Source organism: Podarcis tiliguerta (genome assembly GCF_965153285.1).
Source record: "Podarcis tiliguerta genome assembly, chromosome: 6".
NCBI classification, from domain to species: Eukaryota; Metazoa; Chordata; class Lepidosauria; order Squamata; family Lacertidae; genus Podarcis; species Podarcis tiliguerta.
In genome coordinates this window covers 66,355,785-66,380,535 of record NC_139539.1, presented here as the reverse complement: position 1 = coordinate 66,380,535, position 24,751 = coordinate 66,355,785, and the positions used below count along the sequence as shown (strand labels likewise).

Sequence of the window (24,751 nt, the reverse complement as noted above, 5' to 3'; positions counted from 1 at the left end):
AGTTGTATTCTGTTAATGATTAACTCCAGCCCACAAAGAGCTGCCATGGCAAAAACCTCAGAAAGGAGATGTCTTTGTGTCAATGGCAGATTAAAACAGCATTACTAAAATTATTTAATCCCTTTAAATAGGATGCTGAAAGAAGAAGGGCTGGGGGAAGGAATTCATCTTATTCTGTGTGTATATATACCAAACCAATATACTCTTGTTTATTTTTTCAGGTTTGTTTGGTTTTTGTTTTTTTTAAGAATTGTTTAACTGCTTTATTTGAAGATTTCTCTAATCACAAGAGCACAATACATTGATCTGTATTTCACTGGCCGCTCCTTTACAACATAACCAGCAATTTTGACTTTCATTTTCTCTTTTAAAGTTTATCAGTGACCAGCCCACTATTTTTGCCATCCCTTCTTCCTACTCACTCTGCAATGTGGGGTTAAAAACCCTGGCCTACATTAGCAGGCCACAGGACTAGTGAGATCAAATATGTGGTGCGATAAAGTGGCACATTCTCTCTCTCTCTTTTAATTTTATTTTTAAAATCTAACTTTTACATTGATTTCACACACCCCAAAAAACCCTAATGAGTGGTCATAGTTCCCTAAAAACCTTATTTAGTATGGAAACTTCAGCCACCTTTCCCACTTTCATCATCTGCATTTCATACCGACAGAGGGAGGGGAGAACACCTGAGGCTTCATTTGTTGCTAGAGAACGTCTCACGTTTTCTTTTTATAACAAAGGGGCTGGAGGGAAAGTACTAAGAGAAAGCTGGTGTAAGTCAAGAACAAGAGGCTGAACGATAGCATTGCCAGCCTGGCACTTGAGTGCGTTATAGGCTCAAAGAACCTCGAGCTTAATAAAACAATTACACAGATGGATGCGGATACCAACGGCATTCTGTGTGCTGTCCTATCACTACACGAGCACCTGCAGCCTTGCACTGTCCTGCTAGGTGCTTTTGAAAACACCTGGGCAAGCTGTTTGCCCGAGATGCTAAGAGATAATTAGCAAATAAAACCACTCCTGGCACCCCTTCAACATTAGTGTCGAGCCGCAGCAGCAAGCTGGCACCTGGCAAAGAGAAATGCTAGATGCGATAATTCCAATTTACACATTCAGCACAACATTCCATCTGTCTGTCATCGGGAAACAGTTTCATATTCAATGATAACACAGATACCCCGAAATAATACCGCGTCCAATTGCTGACATGCAGATTCTGTGCACAAAGGAGGCACCAGCTGTGACCACTTTCTTTGCTTACATGGTAAGGGTCATTTTCCTATTGTAATAAGATTTTGGCATTTGGCGGGGCGGGGCGGGGGGGAGTACTTTTAAATGGAAGAAACCAGTAAGAAGAGCAAGCCATCCAGCAAGACTCTGATCAAAGGCAGGTGCTGTACGTCTCTTTAAATACACAACCTCCCTAACCAAGATATTTGGCCATCATTCCTTTGAGGAGAACAGAGTTGCATTCCTTCAACTTTTAGATATACAATGGTACCTCGGGTTACATACGCTTCAGCTTGCAGACTTCGCTAAGCCAGAAATAGTACCTCGGGTTAAGAACTTTGCTTCAGGATGAGAACAGAAATCGTGCTCCAGCAGCGCGGCGGCAGCAGGAGGCCCCATTAGCTAAAGTGGTGCTTCAGGTTAATGACAGTTTCAGGTTAAGAACAGACCTCCAGAACAAATTAAGTTCTTAACCCGTGGTACCACTGTATATATATATTTAAATCCAAGTGGCCCAAGGAAGCAAAACTTTTAAATAGTGAAATGTTAAGGAGCTGCTCCCCTTCAACATTTCCCCCCATTCAAAATAGCTATCAAGATCTTTTCCAAAGTGAATAGGGTGGGTAGCTAAAAGGAGTGGTGATGCTGGGATGGCAAATGCAGCCAAGGCAAAATAACTGAGCAGTCTCTATCCTCTGGTCTCCCAGGGGCGCTTTCATTGTGTGGGGGACGATGACACTTGTTTATTATGTCCAATCTACCACTCTTAGCGGTGTGTTTGCACCACAATGACCTCCATGCCACATTACCCCTCTTCCTCCTGGCAATTAACAGGAAACCACCTGGTGGGAACTACCAGAGTGGCTCCACTCCATCCAGTGAACCACTTCTGGTTCTGGGGCATACTGCTCACTTACTAGGGAGAGTACATAGCTTTGTTCCATAGCTGTGCACCTTCAGCTTGCTATAGACCTGTACTGACTTCAGTTCTGTGCTATGTTTTTATACATATGGGACTTACTTCCTGCTAGGTGTGCCATAGGACCACAGCCTTAAATTACTGGATTATAGCTCTCCATTTCCAGTTATTTGCTATCAATTTTATTATAGCAACCACAACAAAACCCTCTATTTTGCAGGGTAGGTGAATGGATAATTTATTTAGGATTATGTGATACATTAACAAAGAAGACTTTGGCTCTCTACAACAGAGGGAGTGCAAACTTCTTTTTCACCACGTTTGTTTCCTTGGTGCCATTTGAAGCAATTGTTTTTAGGCCCCCTCAAGGAAAGAGGTTTCACATTTTCTAGCCTTCCATTTAACCTGCCTTAATCAGTTGAACAAAAGTACTTTAGGTAAAATGATTCCTTCAGTTGCCTTAGCTACAAATCCCTATAGTATACTATAATTGAAATCTATTCACGTAAGTTAGGAATAATTAGGACCCCAAATTAAGCCAAATAGAAAGTTAATTCAAATAGTCAGCTGCTGTCATTTAAACGGTTATGGAGTTTTACTGTTGCTTAACATCTCTGAATGTGTTAAAACGCACTGCTGCACACTGATCAGCATCTCAATGGTTTAGTCTGACCAGAAACAGGGTCACCATTGCTCATCTCTTTAGCCGCACCCTTTCTAGCAAAAGGCTTCCCAGTTATTGCCAATTGGTCTTTGCTGTGAGTCAATTAGCTACTCTCCAGACAGAATGAAATATGGCAGGGCCATGGTAAATAAAGCAGATATCTGTCATCAAACAAAAAAAGAAAAGAAAAAGCAACAAAGGAAAGCACCCTTTTCAAAAAATTCTTATTCTAAGCAATATCAGAGTAAAGCAAAGTATTAAACGAGCCTCTTGTCATCTACGAACTGACATAAGAAAATTTGGGATGAAAGCAGGCATCATGATGTAAACATACTGGACTGGGTTGTACATCACGCTAAGCCAAACCTAAAACAAACCATGGTTACTGCTAGTGGTTTGTCAGGAAAGAACTTAACTGCAAGCCTTGGTTCAAACAACACACTAAAGTCAAACTTTGGTGGCTACAAGCTCCTCTCCAGGACCCTGTATGTTCGTGCATTCACACTAAACTGTGCTTACGCAACCATAGTAGTTAAACCAACCAGCTTCATAAACCATGAATCAAAATTGGTTTTAACCCCTAACAGTCATTTGTTGTAAACCAAAATTCCTGGTTTGAACATAAAGCTAAACGGAGATTATTTGAAAGTAAATTCAGCAGAAGCCTACCAATCATTACAAGCTCTAATCATTTAACTGATGAAGTTACTAAGCAAATAGTTATGTATAGATCTTACATGATGCGGTTATAATTGTAAGAAAAGAGCCAGTGTTATCTAAAGTCCTTTAAAGATGCACTGTATCTCAGAAAACCATTGTATGCAGACATACTCTGTTACGAAAGCTGAGGCTGCTGAAGAGGCCAGAGACCATCTTGGCTGTGCATCTTGGAAGACCTGGCCTCAGAAAGCAGGGCCTTGATTGACTCTAGCTACAGAAGCTGAGGCTGCTAAGCAGACTTGGATACTGTTTAGGGGGCTTTGTTGGGAGTGAGGGCTGTTGCTGTTATTGATATTTATTTTAGCTCTTACAATTTATGTGGGTATTGTTCAAGTTGGTTGTTTACGTTTTGATGTTGTGTTTATTGTTTATAACTACTTTTGTTATGCTTGCAATTATGTAATTCTTTTATATGTTGTAAGCCACCTTGAGCATGGTTTTAACTTTGGAAATGTGGTGTACAAATAAAATGATTACTGACTGACTGATTCCACAAACTATGATAAACCACATATATTTTTGACTCAAAAAGGCCTGACTTCAGATTCTGCGAATCTTTTAACATTTCTGTCTCACACTTACTTTTTAAATAATCCCATCATAAACAATGCATCCAGTAATTCACTCAAAACTGAAACTGAAGTTCTTTCATAAAACACTTCACAACAGGTTGTAGAGATTATAAAGTGTTCACAGCCTACTATTTTAATAAATGAAATGATTGCATTTACGACTTCATATTTTCTTTAACTGTAAACCAAACCTTGGGGGCACTGGTGAAAAAAGACTGGAAAATAATCATTTAAATAAAAATTAAGTTTTCAAGACTTCATCAGTCTTAATTGGCAATAACTTACATCACAGTTTGCCCCTTTCCACATTCCAGTCTGTATGCATGCCAGCTTCATCTGTTGCAAATTAAATAATGAAAACGGACAAGAAACAAGGGTACTTTTTTCTGTTTACTAAGAGCAGATTCATATCAAACCCACTGAAATGCATAATCAGTTCTAAATGGCCACAAAACCTCATTTTCCCAAACAGAATTATGGTGCCAAATATACATTTGAGCCTATATAATTAAAATTCATCTAAGAAACATCTTGTTTGAATAAGATTGTCATCTGATGACATAGTAAGTACACACACAGAGAGAGAGAGAGAGAGAGAGAGAGAGAGAGAGAGAGAAGGAGAAATTCCTCTGTTTGGACAGGGTAAAAAGATCACAATTGGATGCATTAGGAAGGAAATAAGAATATGAAGCCAAAGTGTTTCAAAACTTCATTTGTATCTCCACATTTCAAATGGAACACTTTCTGTTCGTTCTAGTAAATCCATAACTGATAAGGAGGGCAAGCTGCTTGCAAAAGAAATCTATAACCAGTTGTTTCTACTGTTAAGAATGGAGCAACATCTCAAGCTAGCTTTTCTCTGTCTCTTGAGGCTGTACTTGACAAACGGACAGCCAATCGACGCTTTACTTTTATGCTCAAGAGTTTAATGCCAAAAAATGCACACATGTCACAATCAATGCAAGGAAACCTTGCTGCTTGAACACTAAAGTAATTTTCATAACCGAAAGTACCCTAAGTGCGAAAGTTTGTTTTTTTAAAAAAAGGGAAATAGAGGTTACCTCTTAGATTTGGACACAAAAGAAAATCTCCAAGACAAGGACATTTCTTGTTTTAAAATACTACAGGTACAGAGAATTGTACAAAAAAAGTACATAGCTTTTCCTAAACTAGGCTTCTTAACTATGCAATAAGGCATTTAAATTATATGTGCTGTTTCCAGTTGAAAGTGCTTAGGAAACCAACAGGAACACATAACACAATTTGGTTTCCTTTCCAACACTGTTCCACAGTTGGGAGGGGGGGGGACTGCATTGCGAGAATTAATTTTTCACACCTCTTTGCCGACAGCAGGAGAGCATCTACAAAGTACCTTTTAACACAACCAAAATCACACCCACACACCCCTCTCTCTAGGATTGTTCAATCTCATTTGAAATTAGGAGATTCTCTATTTTCCTTCTGTTAAAAAATCACTCTGGCAGAGGCCAATGATCTGCATGTACCAAAAAGGGTATATGCGGACACTCCTACAACTCTCTTTCAAAGAAAAGTCAGTGGGTAGTGATAATGAAATCACAAAAAAGGTTTAGCACAACAGAATTTTCATATTTAGTAGAGATGCTCAGGTTCCTTTTGGAGGCAGAGAAAAATTGACACCATCTCAAAATATGGTGTCGCTCTGTTTATTAAAGTGAGCATGGTTTCTGTATTGCCAGAGTCTCAGGATTACTGCTGATTTGCTTATCAATTGCCCTGTGATCTTCGGATAAAGTATGGTCTAGAAATTCAGTTAATAGTAATAATAATATATATATATAATTATTGTTATGTTACTCCCAATTGGTAAACTGCTAACAAAAGGTTTCAAAAACAAAATCAGGGGATAAACGTAAGAAAAGAAGCAAGTTCATTATACTGTGTTTGACATCTTAGCATTCTAAAGGTCAAAACCACCTTGCCATTCAATGAATCTGCCATGCTCGGATTTTACTGGGGGATAAGCTAACGCTTCCTAATAAGGTGCAGAAGCGAGAAGGAAAAATAGCTCTGATGATATTAATTCCTCATTCCTCAACCCAACAAACACCATGAGCATTCCAAAATTCTAAAACAAAATAGTGTTCTAACCACTTTTCCTTGTGTGCTGGAGAAACAAACCAACCCATTCACATATGTAATTGCAGGGGATTGGACCAGATGTGAACTAGATGACCCTTGAGTTCTCGTCAAACTCTACAATTCTATGATTCTGTGAGTATAAAAGGGATGGTGGGCCACTCCTCTACTCATGTAGCCTTTTGCCACATTCTGAAACCCTGGATGTAGACGGATCCCTGCAAATGTCCATCCCAAAAAGGAAAAGAAAGGATGTCTGAAATGAGTTGTGCAGCACCATAAAACCTCAGCAGCGGGGGCAGAGATACAGCCACTCAGCCCCATTCTATGCAGAAGAAGGACTAGTCTGCTCATCTGTTTTAACAAAAGTTAAAAGGTAAAGGGACCCCTGACCGTTAGGCCCAGTCACAGATGACTCTGGGGTTGCAGCGCTCATCTCGCTTTATTGGCCGAGAGAGCCGGTGTACAGCTTCCGGGTCATATGGCCAGCATGACTAAACTGCTTCTGGTGAACCAGAGCAGCACATGGAAACGCCGTTTACCTTCCCGTTGAAGCGGCACCTACAGTATTTATCTACTTGCACTGTGTGCTTTCGAACTGCTAGGTTGGCAGGAGCAGGGACTGCGCAATGGGAGCTCACCCCGTCACGGGGATTCGAACCGCTGACCTTCTGATCGGCAAGCCCTAGGCTCTGTGGTTTAGACCAAAGTGCCACCCAGTCTAAAAACTACTAATTTATTGTGGCAAGAGCTATGCATAATGTTTGAAGCTTCACAAATTCCACAAATGGTTTTATACAGTAGTAGACAACAAATGCTGTATGATATTGTAAAAAAAATAAAGTAACTATGCCCTGGCAAGCGACAACAGTCTTATCATGATATATGTGACTTGCATTAAATTCATCTGTTCCTCAAGGGTTATGCTACAATTCTGACTTATTCACTTATTATTTACTCTCAGAGTTTTGTGACTTTAAGCTAGAGTTCCTTGCATTCTGTCCCAAATCCTTCTCATAAACTCATTTACAAGATACGATAGTAAGTCCTGCAGATTTCAACAGAACTTACAGCTCAATCAGAAACAGGATTATTCCAGTACACTAATTTCTCCTTTTTTAATAAACAGTTCAGGGGACCCATCTGGAAAACAGGTCTCAAGTTCACCTCAACTAAATCATTAAAAGACACATTGCTTGTTACACTATCTGTAAGATTTGCCTAGGTTTTTTGTTGTTGTTGTTGAATTTAAATTTATGTCTGTTCATTTCCTTTCTATTCTCCTCCCTTGAAAGTTACAAACTTCAACTTTGCACCCAACTATTTTTAAAAAATATAAATAAATATTCATGCACTATACATACTGGGGACCACTCCTTTTAAACAGGAGCTGTTAGGCACAAACCATGCGTAGGCGGCTGAAATGTAACCTCAAATCTTCAGGTAATTTAAAACAAGAGGCAACTACAGGCTAAAAATGGCAATAAAGATACCTTTAACCAACTGTGTCTAACCAAGAAAGCTAAGCCAATTCAATCTAATCCTAGTGACTGATCATGGAGCTATTCTTTAGGTGACTGAACAAGGTTATCACAATGAAAAGTAGCAAATTGAAGCATTACTTTAGAGGGCTACAGAAATAAAAAAAATTGGGCTAGCACTAGCAAACTATTCCTCAACCGCTTTGTTGGAAAATTTTCAACATCCTTTTATTCTTTGTATATGGAGCACCCAGAGCTGCTAAATGGCTTCCACTATCACAAATGTGTTAAGCAAAGTTTATAACTGAGTGTTTAACAAGGAACAGCTGAATCTATGTAGCTCACTGAAATTCAAGATTTAGAATTACCTGAGTCACATTATGAGCAAAGTTGCATTAATATATACCTTGACTGCCAAAGGCAAAGACTTCCTACTTAAGTTCCTAAACAATGCTTCCTTCAGTGAAGCACAACAAAAGGCAATTCACAAACTGAAGTTGTCAGGTTTGTCTCTTACTCTACACTGCCTAGACCGTTTTTCCTCTCCTTTCATATATCCAGTTTTTGCAGGGCCATGTCTTCCTAGGAAGGAAAGCTGCAAAAGGAAACACACACACTGCATGCTTTCAAAATGGAAAGCTATGCACTGAGATCAGTTCATACTCCATTTGCAGGTTGATTATTAGCATCTGCAAATATCTGCACTTACCACACAGGGTTGTTGTGAAAACAAACCAGGATCAACTGCATGCATGCCACTCCTGAGGTGGGGTAGTATAGGGACGAGATGAAGAAGTAAGCCTTATGTCACTGCAGAGACACAAGCAGCTACTTGAGTAGAAACGTGAAGGCCATGGCTGTCTATTTTCAGCTAACATCACGCAAGGAAGTTACTTTACTCACAGCCATCTCATTCTGCTTTATAGTTTCAGCCAGAGAAAATGGAGTATCTTGACCATAGCAGGTCAAATGAGCTCTCATCCTTCATTTGTTTTTATAATGGCTAATGCATCACTTTTGCATCTGAAGGTCACACTACATGTTATGTTAAAAACCTTACAAGTTATGATAAAAAGCTTGCTTGGAGCTAATTGTGTGCTCCCCCCCCCCCTTACTCAAATGTAAGAATGAGCCTGATCTGATCAGGGCAACAGCGTATACAGTGGGGAACTTTCATTCTTCCATTCCCATATGTAACCACCATAGATAGCTCAGTCAGTAGAGCATGGGTTTGAGCCCCGCATTGGGCAAAAGATTTCTGGTTTGAAGGATAAAGGTAAAGGGACCCCTGACCATTAGGTCCAGTTGTGACCGACTCTGGGGTTGCGGCGCTCATCTCACTTCCGGGTCATGTGGCTAGCATGACTAAGCCGTTTCTGGCGAACCAGAGCAGCACACGGAAACGCCGTTTACCTTCCCGCCTGAGCGGTAGCTATTTATCTACTTGCACTTTGATATGCTATCGAACTGCTAGGTTGGCAGGAGCAGGGACCGAACAACGGGAGCTCACCCCGTCATGGGGATTCGAACTGTCGACCTTCTGATCGGCAAGTCCTAGGCTCTGTGGTTTAACCCAGAGCGCCACCCGTGCCCTCTGGATTGCAGGGTGTTGGGCTAAATGACCCTCATATTCCCTTCCAATTCTATGATTTGATTGGTGCCAACTATAGCTAACTGGTGCACAGATGTGAAGGGGTAGTGGAAGGGAAGCTGCAGGTGGGAAAGCAAGCATTCCCTTGTGTACTGGGGTCCCAGTTTTACCATCAGCTTTATTGCCTTGAATGTGAATTAGAACAGCACATATTTTATTCTTTTGTTTTCTTTCATTGCAATGCTAGGCACTTGCTGCTTCATGTAACTTATTACCTTGGCTGTGGTTTTCAAAACGAAAGCTGCTCATATTACTCCAATAAAAAAAAGAATAACTTTTAAGGAAGATGGAACATTAACGTCTTCTATTTTATTTCTTCACTTTTGAGTAGTTTCCTTTCCCCCCTATATCTTCAGACACCATTATCTATTTACAACTGAAACAAGACTGCAGTGTCCCTGTCAGGAAGCTCCTCTAAAACAGTATCTGGCAAATGCTTTATCAGGAGCTGAACCAGATGTAGATTCTTGCTATGTTTTTCTTCCATCTTCTACACAGTGTGTTATGCCTAGGTTTCTTTTTCTGGACACATTAGCAAAGAACAACATGCTTTAACCGAGTATGCGCCTTTCGATGCATTTCGATGAGATGTGGTTTTTATGCAGGGAATGCAGAATTGCTACTCATTTCTTGAGGAGAATCCAGATGGCATTTACCCAGTTAGGAAGTTTGTTCCTGTTACACCACACTTCCTTACACTCGAAAAATGCAGTGGGCCCCACTTGTAAAAACATTACTGTGGTAATGAATGTGGTATGGGACTGTGGTTCCCTTAACATTACAGACACTTAATATTACAGGCACCTATGGGATTAATGGCTCTGAAACCACTGGAGTCCTTCCTCATCCTACCATTTTGAGAAGCTTAAATAACTTCCTGATCCAAGGATGTAGCACAAATCTACTGATAAAAAGCTATCTCCAGGCCTACCCCAATTACAATGGAGTGGGGATATAGCACCATTTGTATTCATAGCAACATGGGCTTTTAGAGCTAGTAATTTAGAAATGGTGAAATGGACTGTTGACTTGACAGATGATAATGCAGAAAACATCACTACCTTTCCTGAACCAGCACCTGCCTTTATAGCCCCCACAGTGGTTAATTTTTTTCATTCTGTCCATTAAAACTACAAGTGCAAAGGGGATTTGAGCCTGTAGTAGAATTTTATTTAGTGATCTGGGATGCATCAGATCTCCTATCCCCATATATGACAAAGGAGGGCACCCCACACTAGCCAAGGAAGCTGCCTTGAACCTATAGTCCACAGCAGCTCAGGTCCCTTACCCATATAGAAGCTTTCAGATCAGGGTTCCTTGATGATTTCAGGAACTAAGAAACTCATCTGGCTCGCTACAGTCAGTGTTCACTTTCTGCCTCACATTTACACCTCAACTGCCACAAGTCCAAAATCCCAGTTCTTCAGAAGGGCCTGTGGGGTGATAAACTTCATCTTGGAACCTCTTCTCCTGCCCCATACAACTCAATCCCACATTCACCTTTGCTCCTGATGCTTTTCCACATATAGTTCTGCCTGGTACAGCACAGCTACACCTGAGCCTATTACATTTTTTGTTAAGCAGAACTTGCAAGACTATCCAATAAAGCAAGATTCATTTTCCCTGCTTTGGCTTGAAGCTACCTCCACATTAGTATTCCTTTCCAGAACAGAGAACCACAATATTTGATTTATTTTAAGAATTTGTAATTAATGTGGCTCCATTCCGTCTACTCTTCCCAATTTCTTTCCCAGTTTTCTTTTAAGTGAGAAATGTTGGGTTTTTTTATTTTAAAGAATTCAATTCGGTACTGAAGCATCAAAAATTGCCTCTGGCAACTGCTGGCAACTAAAGGCAAGAAAAATAAGAGATGAGAACAACATGAATTTGAAATGCTACAAATGGAAATGAAAATTAGCTTGGAAATGGTGGAAATTCATTATTTCACTTTTTCCGTCCCTAATGTATGCAGATGATGTTCTCCCCTCGAAATATTGCTTGTTAAACAGTGCTATTTGACATTTCTTTCTTCTCCTCGATCTTATCTACAGTACTGAGCTCAAATATTTATCAAAGTATCGCTGATAAAAGACAGGGGTGATTTTGCCCTTCAACTGTACAGTTCTAAAGTAAAAAATCTAACAGCATGTCACCCCTATCCAGATATTTATTCTGAGATCAGGAACCTACATGAGCACCTTGAGATCAAGGGGCCAATGTAGCCCCCACCAGATGCTGCTAGAATACATACACACACCCCAAATTATCCTTGATCACTGGTCATGTTGTCTGGGGATGAAGGAAGCTGCAGTCCAGCAAGATTCAGAGGGCATCCAGTTGGCTACCCTTGTCCATACACAGACCATCTTCTCCATTCCATTTAATGGAGGAAAGTAAACTGCATCCACTGAAGCGTAAGGGAGCCTACTATGATGTAAAAGAATAAAAGGAAGCGTTGAAACCTGTGCTATGCACACATGGTTTTCATGCAGAGGTTCCTAACACTGAGTTCCTGGAATTTCCTGTTAATAGGTCACATAGCAGATGATGGGAAAGTCTTCTGGACTTGCTTGAATAGTCAATATCCCCAGACAGCTCAGTCAGCAGAACAGGAGACTCTTAATCCCAGGGTTGTGGGTTCAAGCCCTACGTTGGGCAAAAGATGCATGCATTGCAGGGGGATGGACTAAATGACCCTTCCAACTCTAAAATTCTTTGATTCTATCTTGGATAAGAGTCTAGAGACAGATTGCCTGATTTGAGCCCCATATGCACTATATCTTTAAAGCAGTATCGTGGCACTTTAAGCAGTCATGGCTTCCCCCAAATAACCCTGGGAATCCTGTAGTTTATTAAGGGTGGGAGCTGTTAGGAGATCTCTGCACCCTTTAAAGAGTGAAAATTCCCAGAGTTCCCTGGGGAGACACATTGATTGTTAAATCACTCTAGGAATAGGGGGTCTCCTTAGCAATTCTCAGCACGCTTAACCAACTGCAATTCCTATGGGTGGGGTAGACAAGACAGCTTAAAGTGGCATGATTTCATTTTAAATGGATAGCCCAAATGGTGCCTTGTAATAGGGAAGCTTTCAATGTTCCCAATACTTCTGCAGTATTTCACAGGAATTTCTTATCACTAAAACAACCCCCGCTTCTTCTTTTTTAAAAAGGCATTGCAGTAATTACTCAGGGCACCTAGTGGTTACATGTAGACATCTAAGCTTCTCATTAGCTTTTAACTTCTTTACTTCGTAAAGGTGGCTGCATAGTACATCACCTCTCATTTGTAAACTGCAGTTCCACAGGAAAATAAAAATTTAATTCTCTACTAAAGGCATAAAGGCCAGCCGGAGCACACGTATATAACAATATTCTCTGACAAATCACAAATTACCAACTAATGAAACCGCAACTGAGAAGAGTGTGCTTTTGGTCAGAGCTGGCCTTCGACACTCCACCGACAACTCTGTAGGGAGGCAGGAGGAGGTCTTAAAAGTTGGTCAGGCAAACCAGGTTTTCAAAGGGCAATATCCCTTGAGAGAGATTGCAGGTCTACACTGCGTGAAATCTAAATTGGAGTTCCTACACGACACTTCTTCTTTTTTTCCAATTCAAGCCCATGAGCCGTGTCTTAACACAGAGCCAACATTAAACTAAATAGATATAGAATGTTTTAAAGCTTTCGGAAAGATATTCATGGAAGTAAACAGTGGTCTTTATTGTTCAACATGTGGGAGGGAAGAGGGAGCTGGGAACACAATCCTTGGCGTTCGGTGCCTTTACCCTATTTGCAGGGGTTGACACCTCAGCCACACAACTAGGCTCACAGGAGCATTCACAGATATGAAACTCCTCAATTCTCTTCCAAAACATTATCAGGAGAGAAGGGCTGGGATGTAGGGTGACTATTACCATGCCAACAGAAGAGATCGTAATAAGACCCCACACATAAAAACAGTGGCTACATTCACTCACTACATTAACAATGCGGTCCTAACCCTAAGTTGGGCGATATCTGGCTTTCAACATCATGACAATATCACCAGCTAAATATCATGATATACCGACATATTACGATGTCTGAAATAAGGATGGAGCTATGTAGAGGCATTGGCTGACTTCACAGTTTTCCCCGCAGCATGATTTTTGCCAGAGCCAGCTCTTGTGATCCATTGCCCCGTGTTGTTTCTTTTAATACCACAACAAAATGTCTGTTGCAGTTTAGCTAGTTTGTTGCTAAGAACTCTTAGCTGATTTTCATGAATTAGAACTAAGATAAAGGAGATACACTGTATAATTCAATGTCAAGCAATCACCATTCATTTCAATGGGGTTTATATGGAATGAATGGAGGTTGAGCAGCAGCTTTGCTTGATTATCTATCCTGACAACCTGCTACACAAGCGTGGCACTGCAACAGTGCCAGGGGGGTGTTGTGCTAGTGTTGAAAGGAAATACGCTAGCACAAATGACTAGGTCTGTGACACCAGTGAAAATGAACATGACAATTTTATTCGAAAAAAGGGGGTGGAGAAGACACTTCTTCTTTTCTTTCTAATTTAAGTGTAGCCTTAGGTACTGCATCTAACAGTAGGTAAATAAATTTTCAAACAGCACTGAGATTTAAGTTGATGGTGACCCACTTTCAATTACACTTTACCCAGTTCTGAGATGTACAGTGCTGATTTTCAACTAACGACTTGCCACACTGATGTCAGTAAGACCAATAAGTGAGAAAGCAATAGCCCTGAATGCACTTTCTCTTCCATCGGATCATACATATTTAAAGCTGCTATGTCTTGTGTTTATGTAACTTGCAGTTTGCTGGTTTTCAAGGACAGCGTTTTGAGATGGCTCCACAAGAGGAATCCAAAAATAAACCACCTGCCACTCAAGGACAATCACCCCGGCACTCCACTTGCTAGACAACATATTCCATTGTCAGGAATCAATTAATCATTTACATTTTTAAATAAGAGGCCACTTAGAATTTGCAGCTGATGCTTAATAATAGTTAAAGCAAAGTTGGGAAGCTGTTTTAGTCATGTTCTTAAACATAATTTCAAGGACATAACGACTTAAAATTATTTTTTAATTCATAAAGAGAGGGGGAAAGGAATGGAAAAGCCACAGGAAAAATAGCTTCACCTAACCTAACAATACGCCATGAAAATGAAAAATATTACATACACATCAAGTATAATCATATTGGTCAATCACATGTGGATACAGCCCAAAAGAATAAGCTCCAGAGGTTGACAAATATGCCATCATATGCCATCAAAATAAGTTGTATCCCACTAGGGTAGGAGCATCTTTTCTGCAATAAATTATGTTGTCCTTTTGGACTCTCGTGGTTTACATGAGCAGACACATCTCATCACAACAGAAACTTAAGATTTCAACTTAAGAGAATTTATCTTACCTTCTGTACACTGGAGGAAGCTGACTATCAGAAGTAGCCAAAACCTTTTCATTCTGCAATCAGAAGCCACCATTATTGACCCCCCTTTCTCGACGTATTTCTTCTTTTTATTCCTTAAAGATTCCAGTTATAAATGTCCAGCGTCATTCGAGTGGGTGGTCTACATCATTGATCTTCATAACTGGGGAAAGAAACGGAAATGGAAAAAAATAAATAAAAATCAACTCATGTTCACGTCACTAAAACGTTTTCGAAACAATACGTAGAGATCAGACTCTTGTTGATAAGAAAGCGGGCAGGGGATGCAGTAAGAACCAACAACTGGCCACCATCAAAGTTAAAAAAATAACAACATTGTTTTAATGATCATCTTCCAACTGAGGCAGGAACTGTTAATGATGCTGGTAGGTTCCTGTGAGAAGTGGTGAAGCCAGGGAAGTGGATTTCCATGAAGTCTCAAGTTAAAACATTGCGAGGCGAGGGAAAAAGAAAAACCCCAAACACTCGTACAAGGAAGTCGGGCAGCTGCCAAAAGAAACTAAGCAGGAGGTCTCTCCTTCACAGTTTCCCTGCCTTCCACTTGCATCACTAGTGCCACCCTTTGTATTATGTATGGCTCTGCGCCCCCTCAGACAAAAAGCAGAAGCGGCAGAAACGATACAATCAAAATATCCATTTTTGCTGAAGCAGCTCCTGCCCCCCCCCCCTATGACCAGCAGCAGTGCCAAATCCAAAATATGTCTTCTGCAGAGACATGGTTTCTGGGAGCCAAAAACAATCCATCAAAGTCTTGATGGAAACCGTTTGCCATTGGCAGCATTAAGGCAAGCTGCTGCTTTTAAGCCTTGGGACTTAATAGCAGGCAGGCCATGCCAGCACATTACTGGCAGGTAAGGCTGAAAAGAGCATCCCTGAGAATGTGCAGAATATCCCCTTCTCTATAGCCAATTAATTGTAAAACAAACAGATTAACATTTGGGATTAGAGTGAAGGACTTTCATGCCGATTTGAGCCTCAGACCTTAGAAATTAACCAAGGAACCACTGAACAAAATGAGATTCTTCTTTCCTACAACAGGAGTGCACTGCACACACATTAGTGCAGAAGGTTTTAGTCCAAGAGAGCCATGCTGAAAAAGGGCGAAACTGATGTGCTTCCATTTGTTTTCCCTTCACTGAGAAGCAAACAGCTTTCTACAGCACAGAGGGAGGCAGAGCACTAGACATCTTTCGGAACTTTAATCTCCCTTTCAAAACATCTACTGCTAAGCCTACAAAAGCAACCTCCCAAATGCAAACAACTAAGTCTGCAAAGTAGTCCGCAGACAAAACAGCTCTGGTGGCCCTTGTTTTCCTCGCTGCCATGCCAAAGAACAGCAGAGTCAAACCAACAATGTGAGCTCCAGAGTTTCTCTTTAAAAAAGAAAAAAAGTACCCTGCAAGCAGCCAGAGGAAGGAAATAAAAATAATTCTTCTGCCAAATCCACCATGCTGCTGCTGCTGGTGTCCCCAAGTCAGCCACATGCAACAGTTCTATCATTAGAAATTATGACTACTATACTTCCAGTGACTGTGGTTCCCTGGACTTAAGGCAATGATAGTATGGGTATCAACACATTGCAGCCATTTTGGCAATTGCTAACTCTTGTTTCAAGATTTTCAAAGGAAAGGGGAGAAAGCCATAAAGACAGAATATCTGGGCAGATGCATATAAAGGACAAAAAAGCTCCCCCCTCTTTTTTTTTGGACTATCCCAGTGCAAGGGACCTATGGACTATTCCTAGTTGGGGGGGGGGGAACCTATTTATCAAAAAGAAGAAGAAAGAAAAAGAAACCCACAACCCACTCCATTCCTAACCACGTTATTCAGAAGTACATTTCACTGTGATTTAATTCGCCGTAAGTATGCTTAGGATTGCGGTCATCAGCTGCTTAATAGCGATCTTTCCATTGTCAGTCATAACATCTCCTGCACTTCACCCATCCTTCACTTTATTGGTGGGAAATGGTGGGTTTCTTTTGCACTTTTAATAACTGATTGTTGCATGTGTGCACACTAGGCACACAAAATCTATGATTCTGATTTATTTATTGTTTAGTATTGGAAGCATAATCATTATTCTTCATGCATCAATAAATTTGGGGTTTAAAAGGGGGGGAAATGAGAGAGCGGTTCATGTGTGTGCAACTCTATCATTTTGAACAAGGCTGTAATAAAGGAGGAGACAAAGAGCCTCCTCTCCCAAATCCCGGCCGGCGGATGCTCGACTCTGATCTATAACCCCCTACAAGTTATTATGAATTCTCACCATCGACCTACCCTGTCCAGCCCTGAAAGAGACCACCACAGGTGGGTCAGGTTCCTTGCTATCACTGGAAGAGAGGGTTGCTTCTAGGGGAAGCTGAGGCTAGACCAGAAGCCAGTCATGTCACCTGTTCAGTCCAAGGAGTTGTAGTAGATCAAACCAGGATTTTTATAGTAACAGGTGCAACAAAAATCAGGGTTCTGGTCTGGCAGCAGAGGGGAAGGGCTGTAGCTCAGTGGCACAGTATCTGCATTGTAAATTCAGTCGCTGGCCTCTCTGGGTAGGGCTGATACAGAACCTTGTCCTGGAGAGTCACTACACTGTCATTGCAGACAATACTGAGCTAGATGGCCTGGTGGCTTGTAGAAAGCAGCTTCCAATGTTCCTGTGACTACACTGCAGGGGGTTGGACTAGATGACCCTCAGAATCCCTTCCAATTCTATGATTCTGTACTGACCCTCTGCTCATCACACAGACAATTGCTATGCTGGACTCAGGAGTTCTTCCTTCCCTGTAACATGCAAATGCCGCCAACAAGTTCTGAACCAGCACAAGGCCAAAACGATTCATATCATGACACAAAGGATGTTTCAGTACAGGGCAGCCACTAAGGCATTTTCAGTGGCAAAGGGGAAGAAGTTCAGTGCAGACAAACAAAGCATAGTTCTCTCCCTGGCAGAAGCCCAAGCACCTAGAAGGAAAAAATAGATCCGTCACCAGTTAATCTAGTGGCGGCACATCAGCTGCAGCAGGAGTTTCCTGAAGCTGACACAAAGGAATAGTCATGTTACATCGCAGAGCCTTTCACCCAGAGAAGGGGAGAGCTTTCTATGCTGAAAAATCTATAGAGGCTGCAAAGAAATGGTCTGCCATGTATAGCTGAAAGAATACTTTCCCCTCCTTTTGGTGAGATGGGGGGGGGGGAGAGGAAAGGGGAGTTTATTCCCCAGTTAGGTAAACCAGTCAAGCCATTCAGTTAAGAATGGCAGGCTGACCTGGGCTCAGGCACAGGTGCACAAACATGGAAGGAGAGAAAAGTCAGATTAACTCTTTATCCGTCGCAACCCAGAAGAGTAATTGCCGAAAACATTTCACACACTTCGCAGACAGTACAGTGCGAATTGACCTAGCCATTAGAATAATTTGAGCGCATGGCTGAGGCACATTAATGACTGCAAGGGAAATTAAGCCAGTCTTTTGATTACTCCCAAACCATTCAGAGGATTTTTAGATTTGCTGAGATTTGATTTTAATGGGTTTTTTCGATTTCCTGAACATAATGCTTAGACGGACTACTTAGCTGCACACATCAATATGAAGGAGGGGCAGAGGAATAGAGGGTCTCTGTGTTGTACAGTGACAGGCCTGTGTGCTCTGTCAAATGTCACCTCGCTGGGTTGTGGTTTGTAGGAAGGCAGAAAGGAAGGAAAGACTTGGAACACAAGAGGAGTTTCAATACCACTTTACTTGGGAGAGGTGAGGGCAACAGCTGACGAGACAGAGAAAACAACAGGCTTCTCCCTGACCATAGATTCCATTTAGGTGTTTGGCATGACTTGAAAGTAGCTTGAGGATGTGTCTGGGACAATACAGAAGTAGGTGCAGCAGCAACAGCTGTCGGCTGACGGACAGAGCAAGCCAATATGTCTGTGTCAAAGAAAGTATTCAGTATGTGGAAGCTGGCAGCAAAGAATATCTTGATTCCTGCCTATTGTACGGAAAGGCAAACCTGTAAGTCAGCAGTTGGGGCTTTATCGGATTATCCGTCCCTTGTGTTAGCACCAAATAAATTAGTATATAAGCATCTGTATCAAAATCAAAACATTTAGGGTAAAATTAGTAGTGTAGATCTTTGTATTATTTATTTGATTACTTGAATCTATCTACACACACACACACACACACACACACACTACTCTCAACAGCAAATATTAATGTACAGCTTGGTTTCTGATTTCCCCACAAATAATCATCTAGTACATCACAAACAACACTTCGCCCCCTTCTTAATCAATAGGATAAACAAACAAAATAGTGCATCTTCAGCACCGTAGCGCAAAATTCCTTGACATGTGATAGTGGTGAGGATGAGGTACCAACCTGGAGCCAGAGCACACTTGTGTTTGAAGATGCTGCTGACAGTCCTGTCTTTCAGACCCAGTAATTGCTGTAGATAAGGAGGCAGAGTAACTCAACAACAACAACACAACCCAAAACAGACAAACACCAGCAGGAAAAGCCATATTAGGTTACCTCTTAGCAAACAGCAAATGTAGTTCATAGTAAGTGGCTTTTCTGTGCAAATAGCTCATTTCCCTTCAGACCTTTTCTTAATGTGTTTTTTAAAAAAATAAAATAAAATAAAAACCACTAGTCCGTCATGATAGTGGGGAAGGGAGACAGTCTCTAGAGTCAAAAGGCAGATTGGATTTCAGAGTGCAACCAAAGATGCCTGGAAAACTTCCCTGGAAACTTAAATCTTTCTCTCTGGGAAATAGCATGGTCTCCTTCAGAAACAGCCTGCCTTGGACAGCAAAAAGGATGTTTAAGGAGCTTTTTTGTGCATGTGTTACTTAAAGACAAAAAGATTAGTTAGGTACAGGAGCAACCAACTTTCAGTCTTTTCTAGACAATAGGTAGCACAAGAGAAGCTAATTCTTTGACCTTCAATGCCCTGATTTACAACACTTTAAAGGTTTTCTGTTTACTAGGGAAGGAAAAAAAAGCCGCCCGTTACACATTATGTCTAGGAAATTTGGAAAGACAATTAAAACCTAATCTCAGCAAAGCAAGATGGCACCCACCAAACACACTCAAAATCTTGATGATGCCATTTTCATATCTCTTTTGCATCCTGACAATCCAACTGAATCAATAGGGAAACCTGACTTTATATCATAAGCATATTCTGTGTCCATCCAGCACAGTACCATAAATCTTGCACTACCATGCACAAACTGGTTGTGGCCGCTATGCTCTTCCCCAGTAGCCATGGGAAGAATTAAACCATGAATCCTGGTCCCATCCAGGGATCATGCTTGTTTCACTCCCAACACAGTACAATCCATAGCCAAGATTGGGTTACTCACTGTGATTTGTTGGGAGCAAAACAAAACAAAATCCTTGGTTCCAGCCATTGATCATGGTTTATTTCCTCTGTACACTAGTGGAGAGAAGTAACCCAGAAAGATGCATTCATGGAAAACCATTAACTATGGTTTGCTGTGATGTGTAAACACAGCCACTGATAAGATCACCATCCTTCACATTAGTTAATCTGAACAACTACCATTTACTGATTCTATACTCAAATTGCTATGCAATCATTAATAAGAATGTATTATGAAAAGTTGGGTAAGATTTAACATATTCACTATGCTTCATCCACCCTTGTTTCTGAATATGGTCAAAACACAGGGGTTAACCCATAGGTTCATACAAAGCACATAGTGTAAGGCACTCTTAAATTGCACATGACGACATTCCCTCCATCAGAAAATATCTGCTGTGGAAATTTAGTGTCAGGAAAAGGGTTTGACTAAAAATTCTCCCTGATATGCCAGCCAGCTTTTCACATGTAGGGAGTTCTTGATATTGGAAAGAACATATGCATTCTTCCACTTACATTTTGAAGTGGTACAGTCTGACATGACATGTATCGCATCCAAGTAGTCTGAAGTATTGAGACTCTTTTAAATGCTAAATAATCAGTATGTAACTTTCTTCTTCCATAAGGACAAAATAAATGGCCAAAGCAGCTACAAAGAGACTGTTGTTCCATTAAAAACACTGCAGTGTTCAAGACCACCCTGGATGAAGGAGGGCGTCTTATCTCTAGGTCTGTACTCCACAGTTTCCATTAATTAACGCCTTCAATTTTGGATTTCTAACACAAAACATTACCATCTGAGTCAAACAGAAGGAATGCAGGATCAGGAAAGGGAATAGCACAGCGAGTAGGAGACCTGACCAAGGTGACCCAGTGTTACACTAAGAAAGTCATTTTTATACACTCAGCTGCTGCGTGCTCTGAAGTGATACATCAATGCTTTAGCGAAGCCTGAAACAGTATGGGATAAATATACATGTACCCTGAATCTAAGCCAAACGAGAGATCACAAAGCTCAAGTCCCACCGGACTGGATCCTGTGTTAATCACTACAGCGGAGTTTACTCACAAAGGAGAATCTACCTGCGTGACAAGCAAAACACTCTACAAAAACCATTTCAGCTTTGCAATTTATCCTTTCCATCCGCAGCGGCACAGTGGTCTACCTCAATCATTCGCCAGGAAAATAAATGGGATTTGGGGGGCGGTGAGCAGAAAGGGAGGGGAGGGAGGGAGATAGAAAAGGAAACTATTTTTATTGCCCATCATCATTCCGGTAGAGCTAAGCCTCCTTCATTTCCCACCAGTTATATGCTTTGTACATTTCTGCTTTTCAGACAGGCTAGTTCTACCCCTTCTTGTTAATGCAGGATGATGTTTCGATACTCTGGGAATGATCATTCACTAAGCCAACAAAGTAAACGTTTGCTAGTGCTAATAAGAAAGGTAGATTTTTAAAAAGAGGGTGTGGGAGAGAGAGAGTGTGTGTGTGTACACACACGCACACAAACACACACACACACACACATATACTCACACACACACACACATATATATATGGCTTCCTGTGAGCTAACAGCTTGCCCTCTTGATGACTCGGCCCGGTTCTGGGGGTGGGGTAGAGGGGGGGGGAAGAGAGGAGTCTGCAAGTCAATTACAACTATTATCAGCTGTAATATCTTAGAGTCATGCTGAGCATGTTAAATATGCTGATCACTCTGTGGACACCAGAGGCACAATCTGAAGCTGTTTACCATTCCTTTCATTAAACACTCTTGGCCCGTGCGAAAACTGCAAAACAAATAGGTCTCATTTTCAATCTTTACGTAGGCTAGATTTTTATGAACATCAAAAAACAAAACAAACAAACAAGAAAATAATGAAGAGCTATAAAGTATGCATGTGCCAAAGACAGACCATGTAATTTGAAAGGCAAGAAGCAAAAGGTGTGGAGAGTTCAATAGCTTCTCCAACTTCTCGTGGAACAGAAAATCTACCGGTCTATACTGGTCCATGGAAAGTGGTCCCACCGAAACAAGAGTCACATCGGCTTCCACAAAATCGACCAGTTTCAATCCCTTTCCACTGGGGATAAGACCCACCCTGCAGGGTTGCTTTGCAGGCATCGACAACTACTACAGTGGTACCTCGGGTTACATACACTTCAGGTTACATACGCTTCAGGTTACAGACTCCGCTAACCCAGAAATATTACCTCAGGTTAAGAACTTTGCTTCAGGATCAGACCAGAAATCGTGCTCCAGTGGCGTGGCGGCAGCAGGAGGCCCCATTAGCTAAAGTGGTGCTTCAGGTTAAGAACAGTTTCAGGTTAAGAACGGACCTCCGGAATGAATTAAGTTCTTAACCAGAGGTACCACTGTATAGCAAAGCACTTTGTACTGTATATTTTTTAAAAGCTCATTATAATAATCAATTCACCTCACCTAAAAAAAGGGACGATCAAACCATAAGCTGAAAAACTGGTCATTCCAAAACTTTAGGAAGAGAAATCAGCTCTTTCATTTACTGTCAGTGCTGATAAGGATTTCCAGCAATCTATTTTTAACAAGATTGCTGCATTCGCTTGGTTAACTTCATTTGCCATCCAGGTGTAGTTATGTGTGTGTTGTTTTTCTTCATGCAAGTCAGAACATTTGTTTGAAGCAGAAGTAGGCAAACATCATGGGTCTGTGACCAGACATGCCTGTAGCTCTGGAATGGATGTGTTACGTGAAGCTTCATATAGTTCCCTGTGAGGAGCGTAACATACTTGATATGCATTATGACCTTTCTTTTCTTGGCATGAGAAAAACAGGAGGGGGGCGGGGAAGAGAATGAATTTCAAATAAAAAGGAGGTTCACCCATGCCACTCACAGTTGACATCCCAATCTAAATAGCGTCATCAGCCCAGGGCCCAACATCCACCTGACAAAATAAAACCAAGTCTTGTGACTTGGCAACAAATCAGCTTTGTGGGTTATACATACTTCATTGTTTGTTTAACCATCTTGAATAATTGGGTTAAATAAAGCCTTGACTTCCAGGGCTTGCGCGTTGCAACAGTATTTCAAATGGGCCCGGTGCCAACCTCGCTGCAATTGAATCCTCCCCACACCATTCTGAATGTTAGGGGCTACCTGAGCCATGCACGAAACACTTACTTAAATTTGGTATGCTCTTTTCCCCTCCCTTCTTTTAAATGATAAATGAAACTAAAACTTGAAACACAACACCTCATATTGGACAGAAAGAATAACACCATGGATTTATAACACCATTGCATTTTTTGGTCTGTGTGAGCTGCTTTTTCTTCTTCTTTAAAAAACATCCCCTATTTCTATCATAACCTACAAATAAACTATTTAACTTCCATAAGATCTACATACACACCATTCAACTAGACATCTCCTCTGTTCTGCCCCAGTGCTGATGCTCTCCAAAGCCCTCTGTCAATGACTATGGAAGTGTGACAGATACAACACACACTGTTTTCCTCCAGGACAGAAACAGCTATTATAAATTCTGAAGCCATCCATGGTGGGGGGTTGGGGGGGTTGAGACTGTTCTTAACACAGTAGTAGACAACCAGTAACCTTGTGTCCGTATCTGACCCAAAGATGGTTACTAGTTAGCCTATTTCTTACATAAACCCTGTTAGTGGCTAAAATGAATCACAGAGCCCTTGTCATACTCCTCACAGGTCCTGTGGGACCGGAGTGACTGCTAGAGTTAAACAGATTATGCCACCATGCTGCCTGAAAATCCTATGCTCTCCCCCACATTTCCTAAGGAAAAACAGTGTGCTGTTTCTGTCCTTTCGGTTTCAGCTAGTTGACAAACTTTAGATAAGTTGAGAGACTCAAGTAAGTAAGGGTTATGATAAGTTATAGTTTTCTCAACAGAGAAATCTTCAATCATGTTATGCAAACATTATGTTACTTTGATCACTTCTCTACAATGTTGGCCTGACACGCTAAAGGTTCTCCAACATGGTGCCACAGGTAACAGTGTGCTCACAGAAACCTGGTAGTGTATCTGCCAGGCTTTCGAGTCCCCTGTGCAGTGGATTATAAACTATAGTACTCTCCCAAGTACTGCCCACATTGTGTGCTTCAACTCTCTACTGTTCCATAGAACCAGTTTCATTTTCAGAGAAGAAGCTGTCCCACATGGGGATAGAACCTGCAACCTTGTGGGTGTTATCAGCACCATGCTCTGACCAACTGAGCTAACCAGGCTGAGCTTGGTTGCGACTGGCCAGCAGACTCGGAAAAGTGTTCTCTCTGATAGCGTCTGATTAGAAGCGAGAGAAGAGTTCTAATTGGATGTTACAAGAAAAACGAGATCAATTCTAACTGGATGCCTGGAGCAGGAAATAGTGCAGACGCTGAAGAGAAGAGATACCAAAGGGATAGCTGCAGATAAGGCCTTGGTGCAAGAAGGAAAGGTCCATAATAGGGTAAGAAACATAGGAAGCAGCCTAGGTTGGGGTGCAACTGAGAGAAAAGAGGGCTGAGTAGGAAGGAAACAGAGCGTAAGTGCATCAAAGC

The 24,751-nt window shown here is 41.3% G+C and overlaps 1 protein-coding gene across 31 annotated transcripts in view; it reads right to left on the bottom strand.

Moving 5' to 3' along the window:
• The window catches only part of ADGRL2 (adhesion G protein-coupled receptor L2), a 339,276-nt gene that overhangs the window by 135,909 nt on the left and 178,616 nt on the right, over positions 1–24,751 (bottom strand). For all 31 annotated transcript variants that reach the window (XM_083444776.1, XM_083444771.1, XM_083444784.1 and 28 more), the window contains one exon: positions 14,786–14,966. In XM_083444776.1, the coding sequence (XP_083300902.1) occupies positions 14,786–14,858 (73 nt within the window). In that variant the 5' untranslated portion in view covers positions 14,859–14,966. The remainder of the gene's footprint in view (positions 1–14,785; positions 14,967–24,751) is intronic.